The 22,016-nt window shown below is 44.2% G+C and overlaps 1 protein-coding gene across 5 annotated transcripts; it reads left to right on the plus strand.

The window, feature by feature from the left end:
• Nucleotides 1-255: 255 nt before the first annotated feature.
• On the plus strand, nt 256-16,933 carry TNFAIP3 (TNF alpha induced protein 3). Of its 5 annotated transcripts, XM_035296838.3 has the most exons (10): nt 644-952; nt 4,551-4,860; nt 8,152-8,342; nt 8,996-9,143; nt 9,303-9,473; nt 10,533-10,713; nt 11,975-12,894; nt 13,664-13,845; nt 14,600-14,894; nt 15,915-16,933. In XM_035296838.3, exons 1-9 carry the CDS (start codon nt 914-916, stop codon nt 14,882-14,884), a joined length of 2,427 nt encoding a protein of 808 aa, XP_035152729.1. In that variant the 5' UTR covers nt 644-913; the 3' UTR covers nt 14,885-14,894; nt 15,915-16,933. The 5 variants fall into 5 exon arrangements, with proteins under 5 accessions (XP_035152731.1, XP_035152729.1, XP_035152728.1 ...); XM_035296840.3 differs by lacking the exon at nt 644-952 and adding an exon at nt 256-383 and having other exon boundaries at nt 14,600-16,933; XM_035296837.3 differs by having other exon boundaries at nt 14,600-16,933.
• Nucleotides 16,934-22,016: the final 5,083 nt, after the last annotated feature.

Genomic DNA, 22,016 nt, shown 5'->3' on the forward strand with positions numbered 1-22,016 from the left:
TGGGGCCACGGGGTCGGGTATCCCCTGGGACCTACATCTCACGCAGTCTGGGGTCCAGAGCTGGCAGGAACAATGCAGTCAGCGACCAAAGGTTGTCTCTGCTGCTTTTTCTCGAAATCCCCGCCCGGGTCCTGTTTGGGGTTCCCGCCTAAGCGCTTATCACGTGCACAACCCAAACTTTTCAAAGCCGGCCCAAGGCCTGCGGGCCCGGGCGCCAGGGTGGTTTTTAGGGTTTTCTTTCTTTCTTATTTCCCTTCTTCTTCTCCACAGTTGATGATTTTCTGCAGAAAAACGACTGCGAAAAAGAACCTATTTCATTTCCAGTTCCCATCACCGCGATTTCCACATGGATGTGACGTGACCCCAGCTTCCGAAATGCCCAGGTGACTCACGCGGGGACACCCCGGGGCGGGGCGAGGGAGTTTCTCCAGAGGGACCGGGCGGGGCCGGGAAGGGGCGGGCCGGGAAAGAAGGGGGCGGGGCCTGGGGCCGTTTCGCACCGAGCACTCCTCACCTGCGCCTCCTGGCGGCCGACAGCGGAAGCGACGCGATTCGCAGCCCCTGACCAGAGAGAGTCACGTGACTTTGGAAAGTCCCGTGGAAATCCCCGTCAGTACATCTGAAACGGGGAAACGCAGACTGCGCAGTCTGCAGCCTCCGTGGCGGGCCGAGCGCAGCGAGCCGCCAGGAGAGATCACACCTCCAGCCGACCCTGCCAGCGAGCTAGCCCGACTACGGGCGTCCATGGAGCGTCGCCTCCGCCGGGTCCCTGCCCCGACCCCCGCCTGCGGCGCACGCGTGTTCTGACCAGGACTTGGGACTTTGCAAAAAAATCGCGGGGCCCGGAGAGGTAACCGCCGCGCCTCCCCGAGCCGCCTGCCTTGGGCTAACCGCGGCCAAGGGCTGCGGGTGCATGTTGAGCGGCGACCCCCAGGCTGGCACCGTCTACCTGGTATTGGTTTTGCAACCGTCCTGGTGGGGGAGTTTGTTGGCCGTTTGTTTCTGTCTGGGTTTTGAAGTGCTGGGAGTTGAGATCGCCGCTCCAGATGTTGGAGTGACATCCCGGGATACCTCCAACCAGCTGTTCCTTTCAGATAATGCACCGAACTTAAGCTGCAGCTGACTGGTGTAGAGGCGCCCCTCGGGCCCTCTGATCGGGTGGTCGTTGGTGCTTTGCTTCTTTTCTGGAGTCGTTTTTGGAGTCAAGCGCTGCATGCCTATGGCCACGTAGGAATTGCAGAAGCGCTGGGGCTTTTTCCCAGATTGTGCAGAATCAGCCCGACGGGGCGTGGGGTACCGCAGTGGCAGGCTGCCCGGCGGAGGTGGGGGGGGGCGGGGCCTCAGTTTCAGGGACAGCTTCGCAGACGCTCAGGGGTCGGTCCAGGGGGTTGAGGTCCCGGAGCGGGGTCCAGCTTTTCTAGTTGCAACAATGTAAGAGAAGTCTGCATGTAGACGTGGGTCGCTGGCCTGCCTTTGGGGGGCTCCACTTTAGCAGTGAGCTGCAGGCCCCTGCTCCAGCCCCTACCCCACAGTCAGACTGTCTTTGTCAGCTGGGGTCGTCCCACTTCCTGCCACCTGGCCTCTCAGGAAAGCAGTGGCATTAAGTAAGGAAGGAGCTTAACTCTTTTCGAGCCCGCTTTGTTTTCAGTTCTGTTCGCCTTAGATCTTCTTTCCTTGGAAAGCCCGTCTGGTCAAGTGTCTCAGAGCAGCATTTTGGCAGAATCATCACTAATTAAAGGGGCTTCTGGACTCGCAACCTTAATGTACCAGATTATTGAGCAGCCAATGAATGCCTCATTCTCATTGTTTAAGATGCTGCTTTGATTTTTTTTTCAATTCTTTGTACTATTTTTTATTTTTTTTGGAGAGGCACTTCCCCAAATTTGGATGAGGTATTTGTTGATAAATAATTCATCAATTTCCACAACACGAACAAAAATGTCCCCCCATAGTAGAAAAATAAAACGAGGAGAAGAGTTTGAGGAATGGAGAATTTCTTTAGAATCCCATTGATCCTAGTGACAGAAGTTGAGAAATTACCTTTAAATAAGACAGCGAAGTAACAAATGTTAAAAAAAAAAAAAGTTAAGGGTAATATTGCATTGTTTGACACTTTAAAATGTATCTGAAACATTTGTTCTTTAATCTTAAGTGTGGAGAAGTCCAAGAACTGGAAACTTGGGCAGTGGGTTTTGATTTCTAAGGATTTGATTTCAACTTTACAGGCTGTGCAAGGCTAAACCTACCAATGCGAGCTCACTGGGGTGTCCAGTATTGACATTTGCATATCTTGCCTATGGTTTACAGCCCTCACTATTTTAGATCTTTGGTGAAAAATCTTTAGATTTGGAAGAGAAAAATAAGAGTCAGACAAGCAAAAAGAGATAGCACCTCTTTTGTTTAAAATCTTTCTCCTGCCCATCTCTTTCCATCTGATTGTGGCAGGCACTGTAGCCGCAGCTTTGGTGTTGTGGGATTGCAAGGGGCAGATGTTGAAAGACCTGGCTGCTAGGCTAAACTTTGCCCTTGAATGGCTGTGGGATCTAAGCAGTACCTGTAACTCCATTGCCTTAGCTGCACACTAAGGTGGTAGTGTGGTTTCAAGGAAATAAGGCCATCTTTGACTTTTAGTCCCTCATCAAGGATGGTGTTGGCCTTCATTAGGTGGTCAGGTAGGGCTTGTTGGGTGGATGGGTGGATGGGTGCATGGGTGGGTGGGTGGGGGGAATGGATGGACAGACTGATGGATGGACAATATTGTGAAAGAGACTTTTGCTGTGCCACAAAGGAAAGGTATATGTGTTATTTTTTGTTCTGCTATGATTTTGCCCAATTTCACCTGTAGTGGATGGCTGATATCAAAGGAAAACACCATCTGATCTGGAGAATGACTCCCCCTATGCCTTTCCCAGCAATCAGATTAAGAATCCCAATCTAAAACTATCACCAGAAAACTCCTCAGGAGAAACCATGGGTCATCTAAGTCCAACCTCTCTCCTTTGAGTGGGCCACAAGAATTTAGACCACCTTATCAATGGTGTTAAGAGAGCCTAGACCCACCCAGGAGTAGCTACCCTAAAATCTAGGTTTCTTCTCCTCCCTCTTCCATAGGTTTAACATTTTATCAACTGGAGAGTTGCCCTGACAAATAGGTTGCTGCAGGAGTGGAATTAATAATCTCTGTGAAATTTCCTAGAGAATGTCTTTGTGCTCTGAAAACATCTTCATCGTCTTGGAAATTAGGAAGTGTGGCCAGGCACCCTACAAAGGGCTAGCGAACCAGAGCTGGCTCTCCACGCGGTTCCGTACTGGAGAAATCCCACATTATGTTAATTCACATCATTCTGAGCTGTTGGCATGGGTTGTAGATGCTGGTCTTTGCCCCTTTCCTCCTTCATTTGCTGGAGTGGCCTCCTGGTGGAAACTTCCTTCCTTGTCTGCTTCTAGACTTTCATTCCTTCTGCTAGTTGCTTATGCTTAAAGATTTCAGGGTGAAAAACTGGGCAGACATGCATCTGTGTTAGGACCTGGAAGGTGATGACAGAATTTTATTGGCAGTTGAGTTGAAATGATTGAGCTTCAATATCTGTTCTTGGAAGTACAGAATTTATTGTTCTGTTATTATTTTGTGGTTTTTCATTTTTTGTTTTTGTAGAGACCTAGGTCTCAATATGTTGCCCAGTCTATTCTCAAACTCCTGAGCCCAAGTGATCCTCCCACCTCGACCTCCCAAAGTGCCAGGTTATAGGCATGAGCCACCGTGCCCAGCCTATTATTAGTCTGTTTCTTATTCTGATATGAAGTCTGGTGGGAAGGTTCTGAAGGAATGTTGACTGCTCTTAAAATTGCAGTGCATCTTGCTGGAAGTGGTTTTTTTGTTGTTGATTAGAAAACATTCCGCTTTAACTCTTTATAAACATCAGAATAAACTTTATGAATAAACACTGAAATACTTCTCTTTGGGGCTAAAGAGGAAACACCAACCAGGAGCCTAAATGACAGCATAAAATTGCAAGATTTTTCATAAAATAGTTTACCAGCATAGGGAGGGAGTGATTACTCAAGAGTTTGCCCAAGGGCAGGATTGCTTGGTGGTGGTCTGAAGGGAAGGAGCTATAGACTTGTCGGGGCTACATTGAGCCCTTAACTGGCATCCGGTACTCCCCAAATCCAGCGCTGTTCAGCGTGGTCTCAGAATGAAACAGGAGCTTCAGTTGATTTTGAGGAGCAGTACCTGTTGCTGACAGACAGGGTTGGCTCCCTGACAAACGTTACTGAAAACACAGGTTATTCCCCTCCTCCTCAGTACCCACTCTCTGCCTTCCGTCCCTTATTTAGACTAATCTTTTAAAGTGATGTAACTTAAAACAGCCCAGTGTGAGTTAATCTCTGGGCCAGCTAGTATCCCGGGAGTAGAGGTGCTAAGATCTTTTGCCTACAGATCAGGGTAATGACAAGATCAAACACTGGGGTTTCCTGCAGACAGGTATATAGGAGTCATATCAAAGTCAGGCTAATGGAATGGCTGTTTTTTTTTCTTTCCTTTTCAGGTGCTGGAGAGCACAATGGCCGAACAAGTCCTTCCTCAGGCTTTGTATTTGAGCAACATGCGGAAAGCTGTGAAGATACGGGAGAGAACTCCAGAAGATATTTTTAAACCTACGAATGGGATCATTCATCATTTTAAAACCATGCACCGATACACACTGGAAATGTTCAGAACTTGCCAGTTTTGTCCTCAATTTCGGGAGATCATCCACAAAGCCCTCATCGACAGAAACATCCAGGCTTCCCTGGAAAGCCAGAAGAAACTCAACTGGTGTCGGGAAGTCAGGAAGCTTGTAGCGCTGAAAACGAATGGTAAGACTTGCTCTGTTGTGCTTCTTTTGCCTGGGTGATAGCTTCTGCTTGCTGGGTCCCCATTCATGGAGCTTTAATAGCACAAGCCCAAACTCAAATCTCTTGAGATTTAGTAGACACTTTAGTGTAGAAACTCTATACGGGACATGTGATAAGAGCTGACTTGTTTTGTGAATCTATTTATTAAGGATATTTTCTGATTGTGTATATTGCAGAGCACATTGAGGCTTGGAGAATGCGTTTTTAATACTCCAATTAGGTGATTTGTTTCTAATGCTTGCAAATGTTTAATCATCTGTAAAATACCCTTCACTGGCTCGTAATGGAAATGTTAATAGCCTTAAGTTCAAAAGAAAAGCATGGTGTGAAAACTGGTAGTACGTTTGTTTCCCACTGTCATTAGAAAATGCGTGTGATGTTCTTATGCCTCTCGAATTGGTAGCATTTTATGGGTTAACCAGTGAATGGCTGTTGAAGACATGAGGAATTTCTTTTGTCTCCTCCTCCTCTCTGACCTGGTTCTACTGCCTATGCCCTGCAGTGTGAAATAGATCGATGCTGAGATTTTTAGCATGAGTTTTAGACTTCACCTTCATTATTTTTAGAGGTTCCTAGTCACTGAAATCCTTCCTGCCTGTGCTGTTCTGCCAATGGCCTTTACCAGGAGTAGCTATTTCCTATTCCAAGCTTTACTGCTTTATTTTTTAATCATTTCCCTTGGATAAGAATCTGTGCATCAACAGGAGTGTCTGTTGCATACAGTTTCATGCAGGCACAAAATTCTACTCTATGGATGTGGATAATTATTACAATAAGCAAGTGGACTGTACAAGATCAATTAAATGCTCATAGACTACATAAGACCAGGAATCTCAGATACTTAAATCTGTGACAGTCCCAAACCATCCTAATAAAAGTAAGATGTCCAAGAGCAGAAAATCATTGTTGACAATGATTACGATAAGAACACTGACTTAATTAACTTAATTGGTACATTAACTTTGGCTTTTTTTGACTTGGGTAACTTAGAGTGATTGGTGGATGTGGGTTTTTAAATTTTGATTCTGGGGGGTCTTGTACATTGCTTCAACAGCTTGCCTAGATTTATGAAACACTGATTCTTAGAAACATAGGTAGAAAGAAAACTAGGGATAGCTACTGTCTGCATTATTCTTGGCATTAAATTAAGTGATACATAGAGGTAGGTAATTATGTAAAGTCATCATGGGGTTTATGTGCCTGACAATTTGTGGTTTTAATCCTCTCCCATTTTGTTACTAAAAAGAGATAGAGTAAACTTTGGGGGAGTTGGAAAGAAAGATTCTGCTGAATTAAAAATGTGGTAGGAAGGGGGAAACCTTATTAAGAAAATTAACTGACTTTTTGCCTTGTTTCCTTAAGATAGGAAATGCTCGATTTCCACTAGGAAAAAAAAAGGGACTATAAATAGGAAACACTTATTTTGCAAACATGTCATTGAAATCAACAAGGAGTCACACTACAAATAAAACTACAAAAGCCAGGTGCATTTTGGTAACGTTTTTTGGGAAATCATTTTTAGACTCAGAATCCTTTTGTTTCTTCACTTTCTAGAAAACTCCTTAAGAGTCTAAATGTGGAAGAAAGGATATCGGGAGGGAGGAATACAAATGACTTTTTTTTCTTTGATTTTGATTAGCACCTTTTAAAAAAATAATAATAATCTTTCCGTTGATAGGAGGGTTATTCAAAGGCAATATCTGGGGAGGGGGTGATTCACAAGTTTGCATTTGAGGATATGAGACTGTGGTGAATGAGGAAGGGAGTAGGTGGCATAAAATTGAAACTTCATGTGAAAAATTCCAGCGTCTATTGGCTGCAGCGATTTCACTTGTATAATGAGTAGCCCTATTCCAGCTCACCCTGACCACACCCACTTGGAAAGTCCAGGGTGCACCTCGCAGTTTAAATGTCTACACACCAGAACAAAAAGTACAATAGCTGTTGCTCAATTGCTAGTCAAATAACTTAGCACTGGGGAATTCCAGATGTTACTTAGGGAATTTTATACTGGTGCATCTCAATAAAGAACTGAAAGTAAGCACAAGAAGAAGAAAAAAAGCCTTATCTTTGCTCTAGATTTTGCAAAGGGGAAATTTCAACAGAATGCAATCATTGCTACACGTCTGCCAAGGCACAAGGCTTGGGCGATCTTTTTTGTCCATTTGTTTGAATACTTACTTAGCTAGTTTTTCTAAATGTGTAACTTGAAGGAATACTGGCTGTGGATACATATTTGAGGGTTTTATTGGTCTCTTTATAGTTTGACTGTAATTATAATTTGATAACATTTCAAATAGCATTATTGCCCTACTTATAGAGTAATATGAGAAACAGTTTAACTTTTCTTTATAAAGATTATTTTGTATTTGCCAAAAGATACCAAGGAGTTAACTTTTTTGTTTTAAACGTTTCCCCAAAAGATTTATTGTTTGGAGGTTGAAAAAAATGCAGCCCATTGAATTGTGAGTTTTAAACTGGAAGGGTCACAAATGAATGGCATACAATTCAACCTGCTTTTTTTCTTTCTCAAAATGTCAGCCCTAAATACTGAATTATTTTCAAATGTAGACACCCAGGTGCTTTTTAACTTTTGTACTTTACAGTTACTAACAAGCAGGTTTGCATAACGCGTTTTTGAGAGCTGGACTGGCAGGCCATAGGTAATTCAGTGTTGCCAACCTCACTTTACACACCAGGAGAGGAAACTCCCAGGGCCCAAAGGCTAAAGGGGAATGGTCAAGTCATTTGCCATTGAGTCATAGCCATACCATCCCAGTCTAGCAAGCCATGCCCGCTTCCTGGTTTGTGCATGTTGCTCTGTGTGATCTTCCTTAGGATTAGAGAGCAGCAATGCCAGTGCCTTCACCAGCAAATCAGGGGATAGTAGAAAGGGATGGGGCTTTAGAGATCATCACTCAGTGCCCTCATTTCACAAAGAGGAAAAATGCCCAGAGAACCTAAGGAATTTCCCCCAGGTCACCTAAATGAGTTAGGAGCAGAGTTAAGCTAGAACCAAGGTCCCCTGGCTCCTTTGCTGTTGGTGTCATTCATTAAAAAGAAAAATGAAAAGAACTGTTTTTTCCTTAAAGCTGTCATTATCTTGTGAAATACCAATTTGTACTTGACTAGGAAATTAAACCACTCAATGACCTAGCACAGTAGCAGGGCTGGTTTATTCTGAAAACCTTTGCTGGACCTTAAATGCAGATAACTTGATTTTCCTTCTCTTCTCCTCCTTTCTGTCCTCAGGTGATGGCAATTGCCTCATGCATGCCACTTCTCAGTACATGTGGGGTGTTCAGGACACAGACTTGGTACTGAGGAAGGCGCTGTTCAGCACGCTCAAGGAAACAGACACACGCAACTTTAAATTCCGCTGGCAACTGGAGTCTCTCAAATCTCAGGAATTTGTGGAAACGGGGCTTTGCTATGACACTCGGGTATGTATTGCCCCCTAATTATCTATTGACAGAACTCCATGGTGGGCATAGGGTACCCCTGGGTGAGTCCCTGCCCTCTGGTAGCATCTAATGGCCCAGGTCATATGAATTTGCCTAAGTGAAGCATACTCAATGGAAAACACCAGAAACCTATGGGACTAACCCAAGGCTTTTGCCACTGCTTTTGGTTAGCAGATTCCCAGCTGTGGATCTGTTCCCTCTAGCAGCAGGTCTTCTGCTCATGGCCTTTTCCATTGGTGTTTTGTTGTTTTTCAGTTTGATTGCCCTTAGCTTTGCTGAGCCAGCCAATAACATTACAACACATGCCTCACCATCCTCAGTCACAAGTTTGGAATTTTTGTGAACATTTGGATGAGGGGCTGCAATGTGATACCTCATCAGGGATTTTTTTTTGTAAGCAGGTGCTGTCCCTGTCCTCCCCAACTTTTGAGTTTGCCTTGTAGTAGAAAAGAGTAAAGAAAGAAAACCAAAATGGGGCAAAAAGGATGATCATTTGAATGATGGTTTCATGAAAGGGGAAAAATAAGCTGAGTTATATAAGTGAATAATTGCGGAGTGATGTTAGAATGACTTTAGCATAGGAGTACAGGGTACATTCAAGCTTTTTGTCCTCTTTCACCTCCTCCCCTTAGAACTGGAATGATGAATGGGACACCCTTATCAAAATGGCTTCCACAGACACACCCGTGGCCCGAAGTGGGCTTCAGTACAACTCACTGGAAGAAATACACATATTTGTCCTTTGCAACATCCTCAGAAGGCCAATCATTGTCATTTCAGGTGAGATGCCTGCAGATCATGTATCTGTACTTAAATGCTTTCAGCTTTAATGCCTTGGCTCTTAGAGAAAACCACTGCCAAAGTTCAAGTAACAGAGTTAAATGGAATTTGATGGAAGTCACCTTAAGGGCCTCATTTTTCTTTTCTTTCCTTGAACAGACAAAATGCTAAGAAGTTTGGAATCAGGTTCCAATTTTGCCCCTTTGAAAGTGGGTGGAATTTACCTGCCTCTCCACTGGCCTGCTCAGGAATGTTATAGGTACCCCATTGTTCTCGGCTATGACAGTCATCACTTTGTACCCCTGGTGACCCTGAAGGACAGTGGACCTGGTGAGAAAACTGCATTAATTCACACTTGTAACTTCTGCGAGATACTGAAACATCAGGGTTTTCTCTTTTGCTTCTTATTGAAACACTCTTATTTAAGTAGATTATTTTTATTTAAATATATAGTGCTGTGACTTGCTTGGTTAGTAAGAGTAATATAATAGCACTAATCATAATACCCCCATACCGTTTTGACTATGACTTGGAAAATCAAGTACTTTCATACATGATAAATCAAGGTGCACAGCACCCTTGATACAGTGCCTGGTATGGAGCAAGTAAATGCCTGTGAGGTTAGCTTTTTAAATTTCTTTTTGAGGAGGGCCTCCCTCTGTCATTCAGGCTAGAGTGCAGTGGCGCAATCATAGCTCATTGCAGCCTCCACCTCTTGGGCTCAAGCAGTCTCCCACCTTGGCCTCTCTAATAGCTTCATGTGGAGTAGGTACTCTGCTTTAGGTGTATTATTTTATTTCATTTTTATCCTCCTAGCATTCTTGTGAGATGTAGGCCTTGTTAGCCTTATTTTACAGATTAAACAGTTAAAGCTCAGAGAGGTTAAATAACCTGCCTAATGCCACACAGCTTGATAGTGACAAAGCCAGGATTCAAACTCATGTCAGTCTGATTCTAAAGCCTGAGACTTTTAACCAATAAGATCCACCACCTCCAGGCTGGTTAATATTCTGTGAGTTTCCTGGAAACAATGCCTTTTTTTTTTTTTTTTTTTTTTCAAAAAAAATTTTTTTTTTTTTTTTAATTTATAGAGACGAGGTTTCTCCATGTTGGTCAGGCTGGTGTTGAACTCTCAACCTCAGGTGATTTGCCTGCCTTGGGCCCCCAAAGTGCTGGGATTACAGGCATGAGCCACTGCGCCCAGCCAATAGTGCATTTTTATATTAGAGTGTAGCACATTTTGTTTTCCCATTTGGGTTTCACTGTGGCTCAGAACACTTTTCTATTCTGTAAATTTTATCTGTGAGACATTTTCAAAATGAGATCTACTTACATATGGCATTGTTTAGTAGAGTATTCTTTTACTTATGTGTTATTTTTTTCCCTTAGAAATTCGAGCTGTTCCACTCGTTAACAGAGACCGAGGAAGATTTGAAGACTTAAAAGTTCACTTTTTGACAGATCCTGAAAATGAGATGAAGGATAAGCTCTTAAAAGAGTACTTGATGGTGATAGAAATCCCCGTCCAAGGCTGGGACCATGGCACAACTCATCTCATTAATGCTGCAAAGTAAGCAGTTTATGTTCAGCTCTCTCCTGTGTCATCTGTAACTATCTTCAACCGCAGCCACATGAGCTGCTGCCACCCTGAAGCTCAATGGTAGAGTGATTTGCAGCCAGTTTCTGCCAATGGGAAACAAATTCAGAGTCTTGTGCATGGTTAGAGAGGATTATCTAAGGTACTACTAACTTGTTTCAAATCGAAACAAGTAATTTATCCATAATGATTTTCCTATATATCTGGACCCTGAAAGTCCAGATATGTCCCCTGGCTCTCTTCTGTTGGGACCAATAACCACTGTTCTTACTTAGATAGCTTCCCTACCATTCTGTGAACAGGCGACACACCTATCTGTCTAAGCTGGCTTTTCTGATGTGCCATTGCAGAATTATGAGTTTTTAAAGTGCATTTACACATCTAGGATAGTTGTTTTGTGTGTTTGTATTTTAATTACTCCAGTACTTATTAAAAAGACTAGCAAGTGAAAACACTTGGAAACAAAAGCCTTTCTGTCTTGGCTGCTTGGTAAGAATGGGCACATCAGACATAGAAGGGACTGTAAGTTGTTTAAGTTGCAGCTCATGATTCTGCCATGTGGAAATGGGAGGAAAGCCCCAGAATGCCCATTGTGTAGGTATCCGGTCTTTAAACATTGGCTTTATGTGGAAGAGATGCCTGTTTCTGAGCACGTGAAGGACATCTGTCTCTCAAAGTGGAGATTAGCGAATTAGAGTCAACAGTAAACAGACAGTGCCTTTGAGTGTGTCTGCGTCTTAGTTACTCATGGCGGCTCATGCTGGTGAAGACCAGACACAGGATTAAAGTTAGTAACAGCAAAATACCCAACCTAAAAAGTTTCAAAGTAGTTAATACTATAAAATAGACTAGTCCCCAGACGAATAGCCTGAGTCATGTTTTACTCAGAATTTGATCTCTGAGAAATTAGAAAGTAAACTGATATTTTCTTAGCCCTTGTTTTAGAACTATCTATAATTTTGGATGGACCAAGATTGATTAAATGAAACTGTGATTTTTAAAAATAAGGAAGTCTTAGCAAACTACCTGACATCATTCTTGACTCTAGAAAATGTGTCAGATCATGTTATGTGAAAAGTGTGAGCTCTTCATCACAGGCCTGCATTTCAATGAATGGTTCTACGATTCTTGCCGTAATCCACATTCTAAAACTTTGTCCTATGGGCTAAATGATGTAAAACTTTGTGTGTGATTTTGTTTCATCTCAAACATATTTTTTCCTTTTGGCCTTCAGGTTGGATGAAGCTAATTTACCCAAAGAAATCAATCTGGTAGATGATTACTTTGAACTTGTTCAGCATGAGTACAAGAAATGGCAGGAAAACAGCGAGCAGGGGAGGAGGGAGCTGCTTGCCCAGAATCCCATGGAACCTTCAATGCCCCAGCTTTCTCTCATGGATGTAAAATGTGAAACGCCCAACTGCCCCTTCTTCATGTCTGTGAACACCCAGCCATTATGCCATGAGTGCTCAGAGAGGCGGCAAAAGAATCAAAACAAACTCCCAAAGCTGAACTCCAAGCCGGGCCCTGAGGTGCTCCCTGGCATGGCACTCGGGGCCTCTCGGGGAGAAGCCTATGAGCCCTTGGTGTGGAACCCCGAGGAGCCGGCTGGGGGGCCTCATTCAGCCCCACCGACAGCACCTAGCCCCTTTTTGTTCAGCGAGACCACTGCCATGAAGTGCAGGAGCCCCGGCTGCCCCTTCACACTGAACGTGCAGCACAATGGATTTTGTGAACGTTGCCACAACGCCCGGCAACTTCGCGCCAGCCACGCCGCAGACCACACCAGGCACTTGGATCCCGGGAAGTGCCAAGCCTGCCTCCAGGACGTTACCAGGACATTTAATGGGATCTGCAGTACTTGCTTCAAAAGGACTACGACGGAGGCCTCCTCCAGCCTCAGCACCAGCCTCCCTCCCTCCTGTCACCAGCGCTCCAAGTCAGATCCCTCGCAGCTCGTCCGGAGCCCCTCCCCACATTCTCGTCATAGAGCTGGAAACGACGTCCCCGCTGGCTGCCTGTCTCAAGCTGCACGGACTCCGGGGGACAGGGCGGGGACGAGCAAGTGCAGAAAAGCTGGCTGCATGTATTTTGGGACTCCAGAAAACAAGGGCTTTTGCACCCTGTGTTTCATCGAGTACAGGGAAAACAAATGTGAGTAAAATGGTTGATTTCTTAACATAGTAGCTACTGTCAAGAAGGGGTTTTGTTCCTGAACTTTAAGGGAAAAAAATCTAGTGCGGGCAGTCAGGCAGAATGGTCAGAACCTACCTTGCTGTTCTACTGGCTTGTGCATGGGACCCCGCCCATGGAGGCAAAAGGCACTGCCTGATTGCAGCAGCTCCTAATATCACATTCCAAAAACCAGAGCGCCCTGTAGACAGAGCTCATGGGATTTGCTTTTATTAGACCATTCAAGTCTGGGATATCTAAGATAGTCTAAGTTTAAACTTAACTTCTTTTGCAACTTGGGTATAATAGAACAGTCTTAAAATATGAAGAGTAGTAACTGGAGAGAAGGAAGGTGTCTATTGACACCGTAAGGGAACAGTCGTGGTTTTGGAAATCTCTAATTCAAAAGAAGGGTGACCAGGTAATGCCTGCTCTTTGCCCTGCTCCTGTGACCAATCAGTGCTCCAAGTTCAAAATGAGAGATTTGTAAAGCCAAAGATGTTTCCATAATAATGCTGTTATTTCTTCTGAATTGATACATTTAAATATATGTATATTTAAGTAGGTAAGTAGATAGATGGACATAGCTAGCTGGCTATATATTTATATATATAGCCAGCTAGTTAGATAGCTAGATAGATATTTAAGGCTGGCCTAATCTGTATTTGGCACCCGTTTATTTCTCTGATGTCAGCACCTCTCTATCTGGGGGACCCCTGTGTGGTACTAATTAGGATCCACTCTCCTGTAGATTTTGCCGCTGCCTCAGGGAAAGCCAGTCCCACAGCCTCCAGGTTCCAGAACACCGTTCCGTGCCTGGGGAGGGAATGCGGCACCCTCGGAAGCACCATGTTTGAAGGATACTGCCAGAAGTGTTTCATCGAAGCTCAGAATCAGAGATTTCATGAGGCCAAAAGGACAGAAGAGCAGCTGGTGAGACATTTTCAGGAGCTTCCCCTCCCTCCCTTGTGTTCGCTGCTTTTTGTTGAAACGTTTTCTTCCAATAGTGACAAGCAGACTGTCCTCTCTGCCAGGTTCTGTCTCCTCACGATAAAGGATTAGTTCAGAACCTGAAGGGAAACGTCCACATCACTGTGGCCCCCCAGGTCAGAAATGCTACCACTGATTTTCATGCCCCAACTATACTGTAGGATTTATTTTAAAAACAAAGAAACACGGGCATTGCATAAAACTTCAAGCCTCCAAAATGCCAGATGGCAATCAGAGGCTTCTTTGATTGTAGAAGCACAGACATCTAAAAAGCAGCCCTTCTTAAATAATCCTTTATCACAAGGAGTGAACAGGCAGAGCTTCCCAGGGGCCTCTGGTTAATGGCACATCAGAAAAGCCAGCTTAGACAGATAGGTGTGTCGCCTGTTCATAGAATGGTAGGGAAGCTATCTAAGTAAGAACAGTGGTTATTGGTCCCAGCAGAAGAGAGCCAGGGGACATTTGCAAGCCAACTTGGGCTTGGTGATGTTCCTCAGCCTTCCTGGGGGCCCAGTCAGCTCTCCTTGGGATTGGGAGGAAGCGTCCTTGGAGACCTCTGGCTCATAGACGGCAGTGCTCTCTTGTTCCCTAGCTCAGGCATGTACAGCTCTTTGTAGACTCCACACTATCCAGTGAGATTTCACTGCACTCTCTCAAAGACACGTGAGCAATAGTTCTTTCTGTTCTTTCCACTCAGAGATCGAGCCAGCACAGAGATGTGCCTCGAACCACACAGAGCACCTCAAGGCCCAAGTGCGCCCGGGCCTCCTGCAAGAACATCCTGGCCTGCCGCAGCGAGGAACTCTGCATGGAGTGCCAGCGTCCCAACCAGCGGATGGGCCTGGGGGCGCACCGGGGTGAGCCTGCCCCTGAAGACCCCCCCAAGCAGCGCTGCCGGGCCCCGGCCTGTGATCACTTTGGCAATGCCAAATGCAACGGCTACTGCAACGAGTGCTTTCAGTTCAAGCAGATGTATGGCTAACCGGAAACAGGTGGGTCAGCTCCTGCCGGAATAGGGGCCTCCAGCTGCCAGTCATCATGGTGCTATCCTCTGAACCCTCAGCTGCCACCGCAGTGGTGGCTCAAGGGTGTCTGAGCAGAAGAGGGAAGATAAGCTCTTCATGGTGCCCATGATGCTCAGGTTTGGTAACTGGGGAGTGTTCCCCGGTGGCCTTAGAAAGCAAAGCTTGTAACTGGCAAGGGATAATGTCAGATTCAGCCCAACGTTCCTCCTCCTACCAAGCAGGAGGCCAGGAACTTCTTTGGACTTGGAAGGTGTGCAAGGACTGGCCAGGGCCCCTGCATCCGGCCCATCGTCTTGGCTGAGAAGGGAAAAGACTTGCAGTCGGGTGGGCTGGGGAAGCCAGAGCCATTCTCCCTGCTCTCTCCCAGCATCTCCTGGTGATGTGAAGCCAAGATGCTCATGGCAGCGAGGCCCTCTGCAAGAATCTCAAGGAAGCTCAGGGAAAACGGACGTATTCAGAGAGTGTTTGTAGTTCGTGGTTTTTCCCTGCCGGCCTGGTTCCTTTCCTGGGGACCCGGCAGAAATGCAGAACCATCCATGGACTGTGATTCTGAGGCTGCTGAGACTGAACAAGTTCACATTGACAGAAAAACAAGCTGCTCTTTACAATATGCACCTTTTAAGAATCAGAGTATTTTAGTGGGAAGACGTGTAACTCTTTGGGTTATTATTGTCTTTACTTCTAAAGAAGTTAGCTTGAACTGAGGAGTAAAAGTGTGTACATATATAATATACCCTTACATTATGAATGAGGGATTTTTTTAAATTATATTGAACTGCTGCCCTAGAAGTATCATAGAAAGGCTAAATAATAATAATAACCTGTTTTCTGGTTGTTGCTGGGGCATGAGCTTGTATATACACTGCTTGCATAAACTCAGCCAGCTGCCTTTTTAAAGGGAGCGCTAGTCCTATTTGTGTAACTCACTTTATTTATTTTATTACAAACTTCAAGATTATTTAAGTGAAGATATTCCTTCTGCTCCAGGGAAAATGTTGCAGTGTCCTTTTGAGAGAACACTTTGCTTTGCGTGAGGTTGTGGGCAAGTTCCTGACCACAGGGAGTACATTGGCCTCTTTGATATGCTTTGCCTCCCCAGGAAAGAAGGAATTGCATCCAAGGTATATATGTTCATCCAAGTTTCATGCTTCTCCTTATGAAACTCCAGCTATGTAATAAAAAAACATCCTCTGTGTTCTGTAAATGCCTCTGAGTGTCCTACCTCCTTGGAGATGAGATAGAGAAGGAGCAGGGATGAGACTGGGGATGACCACAGGGAAAGATGTGGCCATTTGTGAGGGGGCCACCGAGGTGAGCCTGCCCCTGAAGGCCCCCTACAACAGCGTTGCCGCGCCTCTGCCTGTGATCACTTTGGCAATGCCAAGTACAACGGAATTTATTTTCTGTGTTAACACTGTGTCCTGGGGGGCTGGGAAGTCCCTTGCATCCCATGGTACCCTGGTATTGGGACAGCAAAAGCCAGTAACCATGAGTATGAGGAAATCTCCTTCTGTTGTTGGCTTACACATTCTCTGTGTGCTTTGTGGTTGCTGTCATATTTGCTCTAGAAAAAGAGAGGAGGGGAAATGCATTTTTCCCAGAGATAAAGGCTGCCATTTTGGGGGTCTGTACTTATGACCTGAAAATACTTGTGATTCATAACTCTACACAGCCTTTCCTCATATTATTAAACATGCTTTCCCCTTAAAGCTCCCTACGTTTTTTCCCAGACAAATCTTTATAATTTCTTTTCAAACATATCAAATAGACTTCAGTATTTTCACTGAATTCTCTTAAAGTCAATATCTTAATATTTTGTATTGATCATTATTTCCATTCTTAATGTGAAAAAATGGAATTATTTATACTTATTTTAAAAAGCATTTGAAATTTGCACATTTAATTGTCCCTAATAGGAAGCCATATATTGTTGGATTTCTTCAAGTTTTCATAAATAAATGTAACTTTTCACAAGAGACAACATTAAAAAATAAATTATTAAAGAACAGATTGTGATGTTTTCAATTGATGAATACTGAAAGAAAAAGAAAGGCTCGGATAAAGAACGATTAAGAGAGGCTGTGCTTCTGAAGCAGCTTTATTTTGAGGCGCACCTGAGCCATGCACGCATCTCTCATCCACGGTAGCAAGGCAGCTTTTCACAAATCATAACCGTATGAGGGCCAGGCCCGATCCTCAAGCTCAAGCCCCTGCTCACAATGAGGACACTGAGGTTCTGATGGGAAGAGGAAAGAGATGCTAGGACCCTGTGCCCCCTCTAAGCTTCCTGCCCTAAACTTTCATAAAGCGAAGAAAGAGAAAACAAGAGGGAGGAGGAGGGAAAGACAGGAAAAAGAGAAGTAGGCAGGGAGGAAGGAAGACTGATGTAAGATGTCCTGGGTCAGACAAAGCAGAGGAGGCAACATGGCTGTGCTGGCTGCCAGAGCTAGGAAATTAAAAAGTACCACATTCCCGCACACACAGGCCTTCATCCCCACCCCCATCCAGTACAGACGGACCCACAGATGACTGATTCAGCAGGACTGTGCAGCTCCCAGAATCTAGTTTGTTAACCTCCTCAGGTGATTTGGATGATCAGCCAGATTTTAGAATCACACTAAGCAATATATTTATAATCACCTTTTTAACTCGTAGAAAAATTTAATAAACAAAAAAAAATGACAGGTACTATAAAGAACCACTCTGTATCCATCCTCCAGGTTCCATAATCACCAATGTTCTGCCCAATTTGTCTCATCTACAGCCTCGTTTTTGTTTGTTTTTGCTGCACCACTGGAAAGCAAATCCCAGACACTGTGTCTTCATACCATAAATATTTCAGTGTGTGTCTCTAATTGATCAGACTATGTCCTTTTAACATAGCCACCATTATCACAGCCAGCTAAATCGTTTTCTTCTTCAATATCCAAATTCCAAGCACGTATCCTAATTTCTCAGTTTATCTACCATATAAGACAAAGTCTTATCACTTTTGTTTATTAAGGCTCTTTTTTTTCTTTTTAATGTTTGGCAATATTTATTAGGACATATGCCTACCCTATGACCCAAAAATTTCTATTGTAGGTAGATGCTCAGTGGTATACACTCTATTGCTAGGTATACACCCATAAAACAGAAATGCATGCATATGTTCACCAAAAAAATAGGGACTAAAATGGTCATCTCAACAATATTTATTTTTTTTAATTTATTTATTTTTGAGATGAAGTCTCACTCTGTCACCCAGGCTGGAGTGCAATGGCACGATCTCAGCTCACTGCAACTTCTGCCTACCAGGTTCAAGCGATTCTCCTGCCTCAGCCTCCTGAGTAGCTGGGATTACAGGCACATGCCACCATACCCGGCTAATTTTTGTATTTTTAGTAGAGACAGGAATTTCACCATGTTGATCAGGCTGGTCTAGAACTCCTGACCTTGTGATCCATCTGCCTCAGCCTCCCAGACTGCTAGGATTACAGTTTTGAGCCAAGGCACCCAGCCCGTCTTGGCAATATTTATAACAGCTCCAAACTGCAAATGATCCAAATGTCCATTAACAACAGAAAAGAGAAATACGTTGTAGTATATTCATAAAACGGAATATTAGATAGTAATAAGAGTGAACACATGCCTGTAGTCCCAGCTACTCAGGAAGCTGAGGCGGAAGGTCTGCTTGAGGCTGCAGTGAGTTGTAAAGCTCTTTCTTTTTTCTTTCTTTATTGAGACTACTTTTTTTTAAATTTATTTTTTATTATACTTTTAAGTTCTGGGATACATGTACAGAACATGCAGGTTTGTTACATAGGTATTCATGTGCCATGGTGGTTTGCTGCACCCATCAACTCATCATCTACATTAGGCATTTCTCCTAACGCTGTCCCTCCTCTAGACCCCTCACCCCTGGACAGACCCCAGTGTGTGACGTTCCCCTCCCTGTGTCCATGTGTTCTCATTGTTCAATTCCCACTTCTGAGTGAAAACATGTGGTATTTGGTTTCCGGTTCCTGTGTTAATCTGCCAAGAATGATGGTTTCCAGCTTCATACATGTCCCTGCAAAGGATATGAACTCACATGTGAGTTTTTTATGGCTGCATAGTTTTCATGATATGTATGTGCCACATTTTCTTTACCCAGTCTGTCACTGATGGGCATCTGGGTTGGTTCCCAGTCTCTGCTACTGTGAATAGTGCTGCAGTAAAGATATGTGTGCATGTGTCTTTATAGTGGAATGATTTGTAATCCTTTAGGTATATACCCAGTAATGGGATTGCTGGGTCAAATGGTATTTCTGGTTCTAGATCCCCGGGGAATTGCCACACTGTCTTCCACAATGGTTGAACTAATTTATACTCCCACCAACAGTGTAAAAGTGTTCCTATTTCTCCACATCCTCTCCAGCATCTGTTGTTTCCTGACTTTCTAATGATTGCTATTCTAACTGGCATGAGATGGTATTCATTGTGGTTTTGATTTGCATTGCTCTAGTTAATAGTGATGATGAGCTCTTATTCATATGTTTATTGGCCACGTAAATGTCTTCTTTTGAGAAGTGTCTGTTCATACCCTTTGCCCACTTTTTGATGAAGTTGTTTTTTTTTCTTGTAAATTTGTTTAAGTTCCTTGTAGATTCTGGATATTAGCCCTTTGTCAGATGGGTAGATTGCAAACACTTTCTCCCATTCTGTAGGTTGCCTGTTCATTCTGGTGGTAGTTTCTTTTGCTGCACAGAAGCTCATTAGTTTAATTAGATCCCATTTGTCAATTTTGGCTTTTGTTGCCATTGCTTTTGGTGTTTTGGTCATGAAATCTTTGCCCATGCCTATGTCCTGAACAGTATTGCCTACATTTTCTTCTAGGGTTTTTATGGTTTTAGGACTTACATTTAAGTCTTTAATCTGTCTCAAGTTAATTTTGTATAAGGTGCAAGGAAGGGGTTCAGTTTCAGTTTTCTGCATATGGCTAGCCAGTTTTCCCAACACCATTAATTAAATAGGGAATCCTTTCCCCTTTGCTTGTTTTTTGTCAGGTTTATGAAAGATCAGATGGTTGTAGATGTGTGGCATTATTTCTGAGGCCTCTGTTCTGTTTCATTGATCTATATATTTGTTTTTTTTTTTACCAGTGCTATGCTGTTTTGGTTACTGTTGCCTTGTAGTATAGTTTGAAGTCAGGGAGCATGATGCCTCCAACCCTCCAGGAGTATCTTTGTGGTGTTCTCTGTATTTCCTAAATTTGAAAATTTGAATGTTGGCCTGTCTTGCTAGGCTGGGGAAGTTTTCCTGGAAAATATCCTGAAGAGTGTTTTCCAACTTGATTCCATTCTCCCTGTCACTTTCAGGTTCACCAATCAAATGTAGGTTTGGTCTTTTCGCATAGTCTCACATTTTGTGGAGGCTTTGTTTGTTCCTTTTCATTCTTTTTTCTCTAATCTTGTCTTCATGCTTTATTTCATTAAGTTGATCTTCAGTCTCTGATAGCCTTTCTTCTGCGTGATCAATTTGACTATTGAAACTTGTGTGTGTGTGCTTCATGAACTTCCTGTGCTGTGTTTTTCAGCTCCATCTGGTGATTTATGTTCTTCTCTTAATTGGTTATTCTGGTTACCAATTTCTCTAATCTTTTTTCAAGGTTCTTAGCTTCCTTTTATTGAGTTAGAACATGCTCCTTTACCTTGGAGGCGTTTGTTATTACCCACCGTTTGAAGCCTACTTCTGTCAATTCATCAAACTCATTCTCTGTTCAGCTTTGTTCTCTTGCTGGCGATGAGCTGTGATCCTTTGGAGGAGAAGAGGTGCTCTGATTTTTGAAATTTTCAGCCTTTTTGCACTGGTTTTTCCTCATCTTCGTGGATTTATCGACCTTTGGTCTTTGATGTTGGTGACCTTTGGATGGGGTTTCTGTGTGGATGTCCTTTTTGCTGATGTTAATGCTATTCCTTTCTGTTTGTTAGTTTTCCTTCTAAGAGTCAGACTCCTCTGCTGCAGGTCTGCTGGAGTTTGCTGGAGGTCCACTCCAGACCCTGTTTGCCTGGGTATCACCAGTAAAGGCTACAGAACAGCAAAGATTTCTGCCTGCTCCTTCCTCTGGAAGCTTCATCCCAGAAGGGCACCTGCCAAATGCCAACTGGAGCTCTCCTGTATGAGATGTCTGTCAACCCCTCCTGGGAGGTATCTCCCAGTCAGGAGGCACAGGGGTCAGGGACCCACTTGAGGAGGCAGTCTGTCTCTTAGCAGACGTCGAGTGCTGTGCTGGGAGATCTGCTTCTCTCTTCAGAGCCAGCAGGCAGGAACATTTAAGTCTGCTGAGGCTGTGCCCACAGCGGCCACAGCAGATACATTGTACCAGGGAGACAGGAGTTTTATCTATAAGCCCCTGGCTGGGACTGCTGCCTTTCTTTCAGAGATGCTCTGCCCAGAAAAGAGGAATCTAGAGAGGCAGTCTGGCTACAGTGGCTTTGCCGAGCTGTGGTGGATTCCACCTAATTCCAACTTTCTGGAGGCTTTGTTTACACTGTGAAAGGAAAACAGCTTGGTTAAGCCTCCGTAATAGTGGATGCCTCTCCCCCTACCAAGCTGGAGCATCCCAGGTCAACTTCAGACTGTTGTGCTGGCAGAGAATTTCAAGCCAGTGGATCTTAGCTTGCCGGGCTCTGTGAGTATGGGATCCACTAAGCTAGACCACTTGGCTCCCTGGCTTCAGCCCCCTTTCCAGGGGAATAAATGGTCTTACTGACATTCCATGCACCACTGGCCTATGATCCTGCAGTTAGCTCAGTGTCTGCCCAAACAGCCACCCAGTTTTCTGCTTGAAACCCAGGACCCTGGTGGTGTAGGTACCAGAGGGAATCTCCTGGTCTGCAGGTTGCAAAGACTATGTAAAAAGCGTAGTATCTGGACTGGAGTGCACCATCCCTCATGGTATACATAGTCCCTGATGGCTTCCCTTAGCTAAAGGAGAGAGTTCCCCAACCCCTTGTGCTTCCTGGATAGGGAAACGCCCTACCCTGCTTCATCTCACCCTCTGTGAGCTGCACCCACTGTGCAACCAGTCCCAATGAGATGATCCAGGTTACCTCAGTTGGAAATGCA

Source organism: Callithrix jacchus, chromosome 4 (genome assembly GCF_049354715.1).
Source record: "Callithrix jacchus isolate 240 chromosome 4, calJac240_pri, whole genome shotgun sequence".
Taxonomy (NCBI): Eukaryota; Metazoa; Chordata; class Mammalia; order Primates; family Cebidae; genus Callithrix; species Callithrix jacchus.

Excerpts from the sequence above, each read along its gene's own strand:
- TNFAIP3 (XM_035296837.3), top strand. The coding sequence starts at position 914 with ATGTTGAGCGGCGACCCCCAGGCTGGCACCGTCTACCTG. Across the intron at positions 9,474-10,532 it reads CCTGAAGGACAGTGGACCTG|AAATTCGAGCTGTTCCACTC; the intron begins GTGAGAAAACTG and ends TTTTTCCCTTAG. Across the intron at positions 12,895-13,663 it reads CGAGTACAGGGAAAACAAAT|ATTTTGCCGCTGCCTCAGGG; the intron begins GTGAGTAAAATG and ends ACTCTCCTGTAG.